The sequence below is a fragment of the Alternaria postmessia genome (genome assembly GCF_024291825.1).
Source record: "Alternaria postmessia strain BMP 2775 chromosome Unknown scaffold_18, whole genome shotgun sequence".
Lineage (NCBI taxonomy): Eukaryota > Fungi > Ascomycota > Dothideomycetes > Pleosporales > Pleosporaceae > Alternaria > Alternaria postmessia.
In genome coordinates, this window is record NW_026260091.1 from 74,394 (window position 1) to 87,822 (window position 13,429).

The window sequence follows — 13,429 nt, forward strand, 5'->3', positions numbered from 1 at the left end:
GAATTACGCCGTGCCATGCGCCATCAGTGCCATGTCCGGCTATGCTAAAATGTAAAATTATTGCTGTTACCGTACTCCATACCGGCATCGTCGCCCAGATGATCCACATTCATGAATTCATCGATGGAAAATGGATCCGCCATGCTACCAGCACCCATATTCATGTCCATTCCGTCGTGGGACTGCTGCTGTTGACCGATTGGTTGACTCGGAGGTTCCAGGCCCTCGACGATGCGTGTTCCCTTGGGCACGGAAGCCCCAAAGGCACCAATGCGGTCGGACTGCGCCACGCTTGCTCCCTTGCCCTTGCCCGTTGCATCGCCGCGCGAGTTCATCCAGATGCCATTACCGCCCTCGCCGTTCTTTACAGCTTTAGCAAAAGGATCCTGGAATATAAGACTCGTCTCATACCATCGACCTTTGATGTCGTCGATGTCGATCTTGTATGATGGTTGGATGAGCTTCCACCACGCCGCCGTGCGGGTTATAGGCACGAGCATTCGGTTTCGCCATACCATGTCGTGCACCATGCGCGAAGGAATGTTGGCGTTCTGCTGAGGCGGTTTTGGAGGAAGGTTGGCGTCTGGCGCATCCAAAGTGGCGTAGCTATATATGTCACCGACTGCGATGACTTTGCTCTTGGGCTGGTTGGGCGGTGGGTTGGCATAGATTTGCTCGATGATGTCAGTGACGACCATGAGGTCAGTTCCAGTAGCGCCTATGCGCAGGCGGACGGCCTCGCCTTTCCAGATCTTCTCAGCGCCAAGGTACATGCCGTTGTATTGGCGAAGTTCGTTTCCCTTGTCGTCCTTTGACGTTTTGAGGGGCTCGAAGAGCGTATATGTTGTGTCAATGGCTTTTGCAGCTAGAATTGATGCATCCACGGACGCGATGCCCTCGCCTCCCTGTCCACTTATGAGGGCCCTCCAGTCAGTGTTGCCATATTCGAATTGCGGATTCTGTTGTAGAAAGGGGAAGGTGCAGCTGGGTGCAGACCACGCGAGCCAGGGCTTGACGTGCTCATCCGTGTGAACGATTTCTTGTGGAGGCGTCTCAAAGGGGTGCGACAGTGGTTGGATCAAATATGACCTGCTCATGGGTTGTTCTTTGACAGCCCATCTTCTTACCACGAGTCCGAGACCCCAGGCTGACGTCTTGGGCCTGAAAAACCACACCACCTCTCCAGTTCGGCAGAGAAATTTGTTGTATGACAAGTCGACTTGCTGTTCAAAGGACCGCGGTTGAGGGAGAGGGGTCGATTGCAGGGTTGGAGGGGCTCTGATTTGCGGAGCACTGGGTGCAGGTGCAGGCTTAGGGGCAGAAACGGGCGTAGAGGGCTTGATGATGGGACTGGGGATAGGCGCACTGGTTGAAGGCCTTCGGGGAGGGATTTGTACTACGGGATTGCGCCCGACGACGGTGCTGTTTGGTGTAGCGCCGCCGGAGCTGTTCTCTCGCTTGATGGCCATGGGCTGCTCTTGCTTGGCTTCAACCTTGACTTGGGGCTTCTCGACGTCTCCGGCAGGCGAGCACATCTTGCACGTGCAATTGGCCATGTCGCTGTTCTCGTCGGTGCACAGCCACAGGAGATGGGGAAAAAATTCGACGGGACTCCTGAAGCGTTTCTTGGGGCCCTTTGGGTATCCGTAGAGGTATGCATCCTGTCTATCGTGGCCGCCGCCCGAGTGGTTCTTGACCGTCTTCAGCTGTCCGTCTGCCTTGGTCTTGATGTGCTCGTAGAGGACGTAGTTTTCCGGCAGCTCCCACAGGATGCATTGCTGCCACTTGTCTGTCACATGTTAGTCTGCAGTCGGCCATGCGCCTCGCACCTTGCCTACCCTCTTGCTGCTTGCCGCCCACCTCGCGCAGAAGCATGCCACCCAGCTTCTTGCGCCAGTCTTGGTGCTTCGGGTCGTCCTTGTCTATGAGGCGGTAGAAGTCGCGCTGGCCCTGGTCGTTGGGCGTCGTGTTGAGCTGCTCCTCGGTTGGGCCGTTTCGCAGAGGGCGGCCTTTGAGGTTGACAATGTGCTGCCCATCTGACTTGGACGCGAAGATGGGGAAGAAGGGCGTCATGGGCTGTTGAGCCATGGTGTGCGACGAGTGTGCGCCGGCTGCGCGAGTACGGCGAGTGGCTTCGACAAATGTTACGTCTGAGGGTCGACGGCGTTTGACGAGCTGGTGGTAGCTCGGAATGGTTCCGGAAGGGCCCATCGCAAGTCGCGCTAGGACGCGTCTGCTAAGATTGACGTATCGCCTCCGCGTACCTGACGGCGCCGCGAGGTCTCACTTCACCGTGAAGACGCCCAGTCGTCTCAATGCCCTCGTTTGGATGCGCTGAATCGCTTGCCCTCCTCTTCACCGTCACTTGCCTCGAATAAAGTTTTTTTCTCCCTGTCTTCTAAACTGTCTTCGTCCATTTCCAATAACTTTCCAACAACGCGTTTCTAATTGCCACTCACCTGTACTTTTCCCTGCATTTCCAGGCTTACAACTCTGCTTCACCGCGGAACCCACTCGCCCACGCAGTAACGCATACCTGTCACAATGGCCCGGCAGCCGGTCATAACTCTGGGCTCTCCCCAGCCCATCACCCCCAAGAGACGAGGCGGCCAGCTGCAGGACCTCCTCGCGCAGTTTGGATCTCAGAGTTTAGCCCAGTCGGCAACCAAGAGAAGACGTATATCCTCGCAGCAGGAGACCAAGCAAGGCGAGACAAGCGACAGCAAACGGAGCCTGCGACCGCAGCCAACACCAAACTACATCGCTTCCGATTCATCCGCAAACGAAGCCTCCCCGTCTACTCTCGACCACAAACAGCCCGCTGTCAAAGCCACCAGGAGCACTCGTGCCTCGACCTCAAGAGAAGCAGACGCCGACGCGGGAACCAGCGAAGACGAACTCGCCCCATCCTCCCGCCCAAACCGCAAGACTAGCGCCAGGATCTCTGCATACACTGAAGAGCTGAAGATGGAGAAGCACAGAAAGGATCGCCAGCGGACAGAGGGTCTGCGGCGAAGTGGGCGTGACAGGAAGACCACTATCTTGGAGTCGGACACCGTATCCACCCCCTCGCCACCTCGCCGAAAGGCTGCGCAACCGCCTCCTAACCTCGACACCGCTCGTGCTCGTCTGCGCGACGAGATCACTAAGAAGACCAAGGCGAAGGCCAACAGCTTTCTTGTCGCCAACAAGCATCTCTTCCTCCCGCTGCTGCCTAAGAACAACCAGGTAGCGAAGCTGGTCGCCGAGGGCAATGCGCAGCCTATCGTCGAATACGAGGAGCTCTCGGAGCAGCCCAAGGGTGTCACTGCTGTCATGAAGCCATACCAACTATCAGGTCTGTCATACTTGGTTCATCTTTACAACAACGGTTTCTCTGGCATACTCGGCGACGAGATGGGTCTTGGAAAGACGCTGCAGACCTTGTCGCTCTTCCAGTATCTCGAAGAGCTGGATGAGAAGAACGGCGTGACGTCAGAAGAACTTCGCCCATACCTCGTCATCTGCCCTCTTAGTGTTCTCAACTCGTGGGTCACCGAGGCCCAGAAGTGGGTACCGCAGCTGAAAGTCATGCGCTTTCATGGTGCTGTCACTGAGCGGACCCGTTTGAAGCGCGTTGCAGCTGGCATGGAGGATATGAAGGGAAACGAGACTTCACACGCCAAAAACAAGAAGGCGTCGCGCAAGGCTGGCCGAAAGGCGTCCAAGCTCTCCTCGAGCAATGGAGGATCCGATGCCTACAAGATTGTCGTCACCACCTACGAGACCTTCCAGGCCGAGCAATCATGGTTCAAACACTCTTTTGCCTGGCGCTACGTCGTTCTGGATGAGGGACATAAGATCAAGAGTAGCGTCACCCAGATCTCTACTGCACTCAAGAGCATCAGCGCCGAATATCGTCTCATCCTGACTGGAACACCACTCCAGAACAACCTGGTCGAGATGTGGTCGCTTTTGACATGGCTGTACCCCAACGTCTTCGATGACAAGACTGAGACGCTTTTCAAGGAATCCTTTGACCTAAGCAAGGGCAAAGCGAACAAGCAGACCATGACAGACGCCCGTCGCTTGCTTGAACTCATCATGCTACGTCGCATGAAAGATTCTCCTTCTGTCAATCTTGGACTCCCCCCCAAGGAAGAGGTGCTGCTCTACGTACCCTTGACTCCCATGCAGAAAATTTGGTACACTCGTCTGTTGACACGCATTGACGATGGCATGCTCGACGAGCTTTTTGCGGATGGCAAGCAGAAGGAGAAGGCGGCTATTGAACAAGACATTGAAGAAAACAAACTTCTTCAGAAGATGGAAAAGGTAGAGCAGGTGGTGCGCTCTGGCGATGCCGGAACTGATTGGGACGAAACTACCAAAATCTTACAAGAAGCTGTGGCGAAGGAGCAGACTGACACAGACGCCAACAAGGGCGCTTGGAAAAAGCTCATGAACCTCGTCATGCAATTGCGCAAGTGTTGTTCACACCCATATCTGCTCCCAGGTGTCGCGCCTGATCCGTACTACCTCAGCGACCACATCATTCGCGCATCCGGCAAGTTCATTCTTCTCGAGAAGCTTCTCAAGCACACGGTCTTTAACGAGGGCAAGAAAGTCCTTATTTTCTCTGGCTTTACTCGCACACTTGACTACTGCGAAGATCTCTTATCCCTCATCAGCAACCATGGAGAGCATTTCAAGGCCCTTCGCCTGGATGGTAGCACAGCTCGAGCTCGCCGCAACCTGGATATTCGCCTCTTCAACCAAAAGGACTCAGACTACAAGGTCATGCTTCTGTCTACACGGGCAGGTGGCTTGGGTATCAATCTCACGAGCGCCCAGGACGTCATTTTCCTTGACGAAGATTGGAATCCGCAGATTACACTTCAAGCTGAAGCTCGAGCTCATCGCATTGGACAGACAAAGAAGGTGACCATATATAAGCTCTGTACCCAGGGTACCGTCGAAGAGCAGATGATGGGTCGTATTCGCAAGAAGCTTTATTTGTCGGCAAAGATCACGGAGTCGATGCAGAGCGTGCATGGCAAGCAGTCGACTATCAGCAAGAAAGCCGGACGCGTATCTGCTACCGAAGACTTACCCCAGATGGACACTACACAACTGAAGACACTTGTACGACGAGGCGCCCAGACACTGTCACATCCGGAGATTGACGTCAAAGAGATGGTGTCTTGGGATTTAGAGACAATGATGGCCAAGTGTCGCGACAATCCTGCCGACTTGACCGAAACAGCGACACACTCTGAGGCTGACGAGGATAAATGGCTTTCTACCATGGAGCGTGTCGAATGCGCTGTGTTTGAGGGCAAGCACCACCAACGTCAGCTTGACACAACCTGGAAGGCTAATACCTCGGCTGCAAATATTCTTCCAGACACCATCACGCGCGAAGATCGTCGCAAGGGAAAGAACACTACAGTCATGGTGGACGGCTTTGCTATCAACAAAGAGTCCATGGACTGTGCCGACTGGGAGGCTGTGCCGACGTATGCTGGCAAAGATCCTCGTCTTGCTGAGCCGGTACGTGAAAAGCGGCGCCAATTTGGCCATGAGGACCATTGTCTAAGCTGTTTCGACGATGCGGATGCTGGACACATGGTCGAGTGTAAAGGTTGCCCTCGTGCTTACCATACCGACTGTCTTGATCCCGAGTACAAGGCAAAGGTAAAGGGCTTCAGTGGCTTTCAGTGCCCACAGCACAACTGCGCAGAGTGTGGGAAATCGACCTCAGATGCTGGAGGCCTCATGTTCCGCTGCCGTTGGTGTCCACAAGGCTTCTGTGAGGATTGTCTCGACTGGGACAAGACTGAGCTTATTGGCGAAAACCTTCCCGAGTTTGAGTTCATGGGCGAGGATTCCACAACTGGCGGTTTCTACATCAAGTGTCCCACTTGTGTCGATGAGAGTGAGGAACAGAAAGCGTGGGTGGAGAACAAGGAGAAGGAGTACAAGAATCAACATGATAGCTGGCTACGGGAGCGTGAGGAGATGCAGCGTCAGCTGAACGAGTACGATGCGAACGGCAAACAGGAGAGCGAACATTACAAGGCGAACATGATCAATGCGAAGACCAACAGCCGCCTCCCGCAGCTTATCGAACCTCAGGTCAAGCACGAGAACGACATGCTTATCGACGACGATGATGTCACCTCTCCACCTGCTCTTACTGACACTTCGCTGCCTACTCCCGCGCTCGGCGGCTCTCGCGTCGGCACACCCATGTACACAGAGCCTGCGCAGAATAGCAAGAAGGCCAACAAGAGAGGCGAAGCATTCGGTGAGACGCGCGCGGAGAAGCGGGCTCGGCTGGATGCCCAGTCTTAGACTATTCATGAGGATCCACTCATGAAGAGTGTAAAGATATCAAAGGGTTGAACGCACAAGACAACGCAATCTCGGCTTGTTGAGAAACACCAGTCTTGGCAAGGAAGGAGTTGTAACAGTCGTATCTTGAGCATTCCGAGGGCGTTTGGGAGTTTTATCTGGTAGCTTTTATGGATATACCCCCTTTGGCATTCAAAGCTCTAGTACCGTTGAGACCAGTCGATACATTAGTGTTAAGAGCGATGGTAGCAACGATTGTGCGACTGGCGCTTGACATGAGTATTGCGCAAAACCGTAGCATAGAGCGATAATAATGAAGCCTCTTATTGAATTCACCATCAATGTCGTGATTAGTTCCTTACTCTTGGTATTGAACATACTTGTCAAGCTGTCAGCAACGGCTCTTTGAGCCTCCAATTGATGAACGTACCTATGCATCCCGCCCTCTCATGTCCCGCGCTTTCGCTTCATTTTCCTTCACCCTCTTTGCCTTCGTTTCCGTCCTCCTTCGTACCTGAGCACCGTCAGGCCCAACTTTTCATCCGGGAGTCCTCACAGAACACGTATGACTAACCAAACATGCTCCCCCCACCTCCACCCATCCTGCCTCCCCTCTGTGCCTCCCTGACCAGCCACTCCCTCAAAAAGTCCTTATTACGCATCTCCTCAGGCCGCGTCAACCTGGTATCAAACTGCGCCTCTTGTCGCGAAAACGCCAACAATATCGGCATACTGCTGATGCGGTATTTGATAGGTAGATCTTCAATCAAAGTACTATCCATCATCACTTCCACGAAGCCTAGCCCGCCTTCTCGCTCCCCAATCTTCTCTTCTTCGACAAGCTGTTTTATAAGCGGCTTGATTGCTTGACACGTCTGACACCAGGATGCGGTCCATAAGGTTATAAGCGAGCGGTTGTCAGCAGCGTTGAGGAGAGTGAGTGTGTGGAGATCGTTTGGTTGGCGGACAGGGTCAAAGACGCGGTTTGTGTGAGAGCGCGATTTGGGGTTCAGGAGGGAGAAGGCGCGTTTGTTTGTGGTTGTGATGGCATTGAGACGGAGAGTGGAGACAAGGGTTGGTCGTAACATTTTTGCGGGTTGTTGCGTGGGATCGTGTGTTCAGAGATTGGAAATGGAAGCTGGGGTTTCGCGGGTAGACTTGACGCGTGCAGGTTTTGGGACGACGTCATCGGCTGCCAAGACCGGGGTTGCACCTAATCGTGTCTGCGCACCACAAACGACAACATCCTACCATGCTTGTAAGAATCAACTCCTTCTATATTCAATTTAACACAGTGCGCTACAGATACATCATCATTCCATTCGCGGTACAAATACAACGGCCGGGCACATTTCAGTACGTGTCAAAGAAAGACAAGACATCGCCTAATCGCTGTCTCTTCCTCAAAGGCGTTGGAGGAGCTGAATCTACTACCTCCATGTCACAATCAAGCTGTGTATCGCGTGTGAATTCTCCACAGTAACCAGCTTTTTCTCCTGGCTTGCGCTTCTTACTGTTGATCGTAGCAGCTTGTCCCCTTCCACCATATCCATGTCGAATCTGAGATTCCCCACCAAGCTTCTGGGTCGTATATTTAGGGTGACCAAGGAAATCTGGATCTGGATCATCGTAGCTTCTCCACAAACCGTGCTTCTTATCTTTCTTTTTGTTGTTTACCTCTGTCTTCGCCTTTCTTTTCTTCAACACAGCATTCGTCCAATGTACAGGGTTGTTACCTCTATCGTAAGGTAGGTCCGCCTCAGACATCGCTGCGACAGTGATTTCATTTTGTTCATTCTCCCGAATCTTATCGGACAAGGAATTCTCGTTTCTCCAGAAGTCTGTCATCCGAAACTGACGATCAGGTGTTATATCGGATACCCTCTTCTCGAAAGCAAGCTGGCGACAAAATATCCATGCAGCTAACGTTCGCCAGTCCAGTAGACCGACTACGGCGGCACGCGCGAGAGTATGGAACTCTTCGTATATGATGTCGTCGTATGCTTTACTAGGGTCCGGATGCAAGCCAAGAGCTAGAATCCATGCATTGATCACAACATGAGACCCGCACTGCCATCCGCCGCTCTGCTGGCTTGAAGCAGGTATCGTCTGTATAAATTACTCCGCTTCGTCATTCAAACGCTGTTGAGGCCATTTGAGCTCACCAGCAATGTTCTTGATGATCCTGGACAGTGGGCCGTCTGCGCGCTTGGTCGCGTCGGCCAGTATGCTCGGTGCGCTGTCGTAGATGCTTATCTCAAATCTCTTCCTATTTGAATTCTCATCTTGCTCTAGTTCTTGTAGAATCACCAGTATATGATGTCCTTGTCCGTTCACGGTCGTGTCTGAAGCTGGCCTCTTATTTTTCTTACGCCATTTATCAACCATATCCAGATAGCCTCCTCTAAAGACGCCTAGAGGCATGAACCAACATCTTCGTGGGCGCGAAACTGGCATACCCACCTGATCGCCTGCAAGGGCGATGCTGTAGCTCGTGGAAAGGCAGAAACCACCCGCGAACGCTGCGAGCGGGTTAGTGTCCTTGTGCCTCTGCAGTTGCAAGTCATCAATCGCTGCAATAACTGAGGCGATCGCCAAACTGACATCTGAGTCATTCCTTGGCTGGTTCCAATGTCCTGTTCCAGATTCCTCGCCTTTGAGTATATTCCCAAGAAAGTCCTCCCGGAATATATACCGATAGAGATGTAGAGTGTCATGGAGGATCGAACATGGTCGAAGCTGTAAAAGCAAATTCTTGCTCGTGTGCCATTGATTCAAATAATCTTGGCATACTTTGCGTAACTGCTGAGGGTTTTGTTTCTTGTAGTCTGCGTCGTCTTTCTCGAGTTGCTTTCTAAATGCTAATCCTCGAACATCGCACAAATTGGCATGGGCCTCCTCAAGCTGAGTTTTGTTGAAGTCCAGATTCAACCTTCCATTCCGAGCCAAGTCGTTGGCATAGTCCATACAAGCGTCCGGGCTCCAGTCATCGGACGGAAAGGCTCCGACACTGTCATGTTGTCTTCCTGGAGATAGCCGAATCCTGTTGGCATGCCTCAGTTTATTTATATCCATCATTCCAGTGTCCATGCCCGCAAAGTGAATGTCCTCCAAATGAATGATATACTCCCGTGCTTCTTCGACACTTCCTTCATCCAAAAGTGCCGTGGTATGAGTGAAACGCCGGTCGGCCGATACTTCTCCAGAGAGAACAAAGCCGTAGCATACGAGAAATCTGTAGATCAAGCTCCAGTCTGCTCGACCGATACGAGCTAGGTGTATGACATCTTGTAGGTCACCGTAAAATCTATCCGTCCACTCAATGTTTGCATTGGGATTTGGAGTCAGACCAAGTGCGAGAGTCCAACCATTCATGATAGTATAATAACCACATTCACAGTCGCTAGGCTGTTGAGACACAGGAACCCAAGTTGTGTGCGCAGGCTTATGGTTTTGCCACTGAGATGATGGAAAAACCTTTTCCAGCCACATTGACTCGAGCACAAATTTCCAGGCCCATTCGTGTATTTCTGTACGACCATCGGGCGTTATATGGTACGCTTTCGAGTCCAACACTGAAAATTCTGGCTCATTTTTGTCATCGAGCTGAATGACGAGCAACACAAAATGTTCTTCGACATGAACTGGTACAAGTAACGGCCTCCCTGGGCGCGGCGTCCGCATAGCACCTGGAACATTGTTTTTTATGAGTTCAACATGGGTTTGCGCGATAAAACCAAACCCACGTAGATAGTCTTGTTGAGCATTGGTGATCGCAATGGTGACGGAAGCAATAGCGAGTGATAATTCCTCGTCTTCCAGCCATTGTCCGAAGACAGTAGTGAGATTCTTATAATCTCGGAAAGCTTTAAGTTGAGTCTTGATCTCTTCGTTCTCCAGGATTTCGTTAAGCCTACCATGAAACTGAGCACAAGGCGATTCCTTGTCTTTGTGAGGTAATTTCTGTACTGCACGTTCTATCTGTGGTGAGAGAAATTTGGTAAACTTTCCTGCCTTGATCATCTCAGATATCCGTGTACTTCTGTCAGCCTCGCCGAAATCATCCCATGGGAAGGTTTCGGTATGCGCTAAACCTGTATCCACTGGGAATTGGTCGTAGTTAATGTTGTGACGGGCGCCAGTAGCCCGGAGTGTTCTTTCTTCGTCTATTTTCCTACGCTCATAGGAAGTCGATTTTCTGGTAGTCCTGAAACGGCGCTCCAGTGGAGGTAATTGGGTAGAGTGGATATAGCCCGCACAGAGTAGGAACGCCCAGATCAGTTTCCAGTCCGCATTTCCATTCTTCACTGCTTGAATGAGAGAGAATGTTTCCTGAAAGAAGCCTTCTCTTGGGCAGAAGTCATTGTTGATAGGCAGGCCAAGCAGTACGGCCCACGAATTCATAATGGCAAAGTATCCAGATTCCTCCGCCCGAGATTGCTGGGGTCCGTGCATCCATGTCAGAACTGATCCTACAATAGTCCTGGTTTGAGTTGTACCACGATGAGTACCAACTTCCAATCGACCAGAATCTTGCAGTAGCTCATGCAACTGGATGCGCTCTTTCGACGTGAAAGTCCACGGTGCAGAGTCCAAAACACGCGCTACAGCACTCGGGTAGTCTGCTTTGTTCTCGTGTTGTAAAACCACTAGTGTAAAATGCTCTTCTTCTCCCTCCTTCTGGTGAAGCATCAAGACTACATCGTCCAAGCATCCAGAACTCTTTCCGTCTGAATGCCTGATTACACCATTAACTTCTCCCATGGTGAAACCATGACCGGGTGGAAGTATATCGTTGATAGCTCGTCCAACAGCCTCGATACTGTCGTAGACTTCACTGGGCATTAAAGTAGGTATTGTCGCTTCCTCGAGCCCAGTCTCGACACCCTTCATGATCTTCTCTTCCTCAACAAGCTTTTGTAACTCCGTACGAAGATGGAGACAACAATCAAACTCATCAGCAACTGGTTCAGTGTCTACATACGGATTTTGTGGTAGTGGGAGTGGCGCAGCTGGCGGCGCGCGTTCTATCAAAAGTGTTCTCAGCTCTTCTACTGTATTTGTGAATGTCCATTTGCCCTCCCGAACAATGGAATCGAGATCACACCTCTCGCGCTCGCTCAGAGAGTCGGAAGCAAACTTTTGACGGTGTCGCTTACCGTGTTCGAAGCCAAAAGTGGTCGATTCCATGTCGATCTTGCCTTCAGATTTGGTATCTGAGACTGTTTGGCGAGTGATAAGATCCTGAAAGGAGCACTTGCGCAGGTCAAATTGGCGCAACCTTTCCGGAAATTTGACCTCTCCGTCTGCTCCGTTGACATCGACCGACTTAACAAATTTGGCGCACCGGCAGAAAGCGAGCAAGACCTTCCATGTCAATTCACCTTGGAGGGCTAGATCAAAAATCTGCTGGGCCTGGATGAAGAAAGACTCGTAACCGTAGAGGCTGGGGGTAAACGAAGGGTTAAGTTCGAGACCCATAGCCAGTGCCCACGCGTTCAGTACGGTATATATGAAGCTTCCATCGCTGGTGGTGATTTGCGCAGTCGGGATCCATTCAGCATCACCGGGAAGGTTGTCGATCATGTGGTTTGATGGGTCAAACATATCTTGGCACCACTTGCTGTTGAGCAGTAATTCCTTTGCACGCTGGAAAATGGAGGTTCGAATACTCAGTGTTGTTCGCCATGTCATAGGATCGAGGACTGTGAGATTGATCTGCCTGTCAGGCTGATATTGAGCAGCTAGCAGAATGTAGTTTCCGTCTATGTCGAGTGGCACCAGCAGTGTTCTTCCCGGCCCGAAATCTCGCCCCTGAAGCTGGTAACTGAACCCAGTACCATCTGATTGTCGTTGGTTCACAGCAGCAAGCACCCTAGGGATAAGTTCAGCATATCGAACAGATCGATGAGAAGACAATCGAGCTCGCACATAGAAACAATCTCCCATATCTTCTAGATTTCCTTCACCCTCTTGATCTTCAGTGCTTGCTATACTTTCTGCGGCTTCCGTACCTTCCGTGTCCCCTGCATTCCCTTCGCTTCCGGATCCTTTCCCTGATGAAAGAGCTGCGACTGGTCTCCATCGCACCGCAATATTCTCCATAGCAACATTGCCATTTCGATCTCGACGATTAAGCTCTTTTCTAGCGACCACTCTACTTGACGCTAGTTGTCTTAAACTGTCCCTAGTCCTGAAGAAAAAGACAGGCTGCGATAGTAGCTCGATTATCGCGTACCCTTCGAGTGGCCCAATGTAGAAAGGCGTGGACGGTAAGTCGTCGCTGTTAGTGTATGTAGTGCCGTTGACTGTTACTGTGATCTCGCGAGGCAGTTTAATGAAATAACCCATCAGCCCCTTAGTCTTCGAAGACGACCGTCGAACAAGATTAATATGGGCGTGCGTGTTATTAACTGTTCTACATATGGTCAGCTTGAAACGGACTAGCGGAACTTCATTATCTTACACTTCTAGTCGTTCATCTTCATTGAGGACAAAAATCTCATCGTTCTCCGACCGTGAAAGCACTACGGCAATGTTCTGGTCCTCTTCGTTGAAATTTTGCTCGAGATGAGCGAGGGTGTAACGGACGTCCTGCACCGTCGTACTCTTTCTCTTGATTTCATTGAAAAGGCTGCGCAATGACGCACTGGGACGGTTTTGGTCTGCGGCTAGCAAGTCTTTAGACTTCTTGATTTGGTAGATTGGTGTTCGGTGTTGTGGGTCTGGTAGAGGTGTCTGCTGCGGATTTATATCTTCTCGAGCTCTTTGGTACAGTGCTTGAGAATATTCGATGGCATGTACGTCTTTGTAGATAGATTTAGCCTTCTCTTTTGGTATAGCCCAGTTAACTTCAATCGCAGGCCGTTTATGATAGTGGTCATCCTCTGACTTCGTCCTTTTACTGTGTTGTCTGTGCCCCTGATCATCCTTTCCACGTTTTGGAGGCATTCTGGTGGTGTATTACTTAGTATTCGATACAATCTGTTTAGTGAACATAACAACTGTAACTTGAAACCCAAAATTCAGACGCACGATAATGTCCCACTGGATATATGCTAGAAGTGTGTTCTTTCAGGGAAGGGTCTTTGTC

At 51.3% G+C, this 13,429-nt stretch overlaps 4 protein-coding genes across 4 annotated transcripts; 1 reads left to right on the top strand and 3 right to left on the bottom strand.

Moving 5' to 3' along the window:
* Positions 1–44: 44 nt before the first annotated feature.
* Positions 45–2,088, bottom strand: J4E82_003974 (uncharacterized protein; the record flags this gene model as incomplete). Its single annotated transcript, XM_051730257.1, has 2 exons — positions 45–1,789; positions 1,839–2,088. 2 exons carry the CDS (start codon positions 2,086–2,088, stop codon positions 45–47), a joined length of 1,995 nt encoding a protein of 664 aa, XP_051589885.1.
* Positions 2,089–2,544: 456 nt separating this feature from the next.
* On the top strand, positions 2,545–6,336 carry J4E82_003975 (uncharacterized protein; the record flags this gene model as incomplete). Its single annotated transcript, XM_051730258.1, has 1 exon — positions 2,545–6,336. The coding sequence occupies one exon, from the start codon at positions 2,545–2,547 to the stop codon at positions 6,334–6,336; it is 3,792 nt and encodes a 1,263-aa protein (XP_051589886.1).
* A 569-nt stretch (positions 6,337–6,905) lies between these two features.
* J4E82_003976 (uncharacterized protein) lies at positions 6,906–7,424 on the bottom strand (the record flags this gene model as incomplete). Its single annotated transcript, XM_051730259.1, has 1 exon — positions 6,906–7,424. One exon carries the CDS (start codon positions 7,422–7,424, stop codon positions 6,906–6,908), a length of 519 nt encoding a protein of 172 aa, XP_051589887.1.
* A 1,030-nt stretch (positions 7,425–8,454) lies between these two features.
* Positions 8,455–13,287, bottom strand: J4E82_003977 (uncharacterized protein; the record flags this gene model as incomplete). Its single annotated transcript, XM_051730260.1, has 2 exons — positions 8,455–12,754; positions 12,803–13,287. The coding sequence occupies 2 exons, from the start codon at positions 13,285–13,287 to the stop codon at positions 8,455–8,457; spliced, it is 4,785 nt and encodes a 1,594-aa protein (XP_051589888.1).
* Positions 13,288–13,429: the final 142 nt, after the last annotated feature.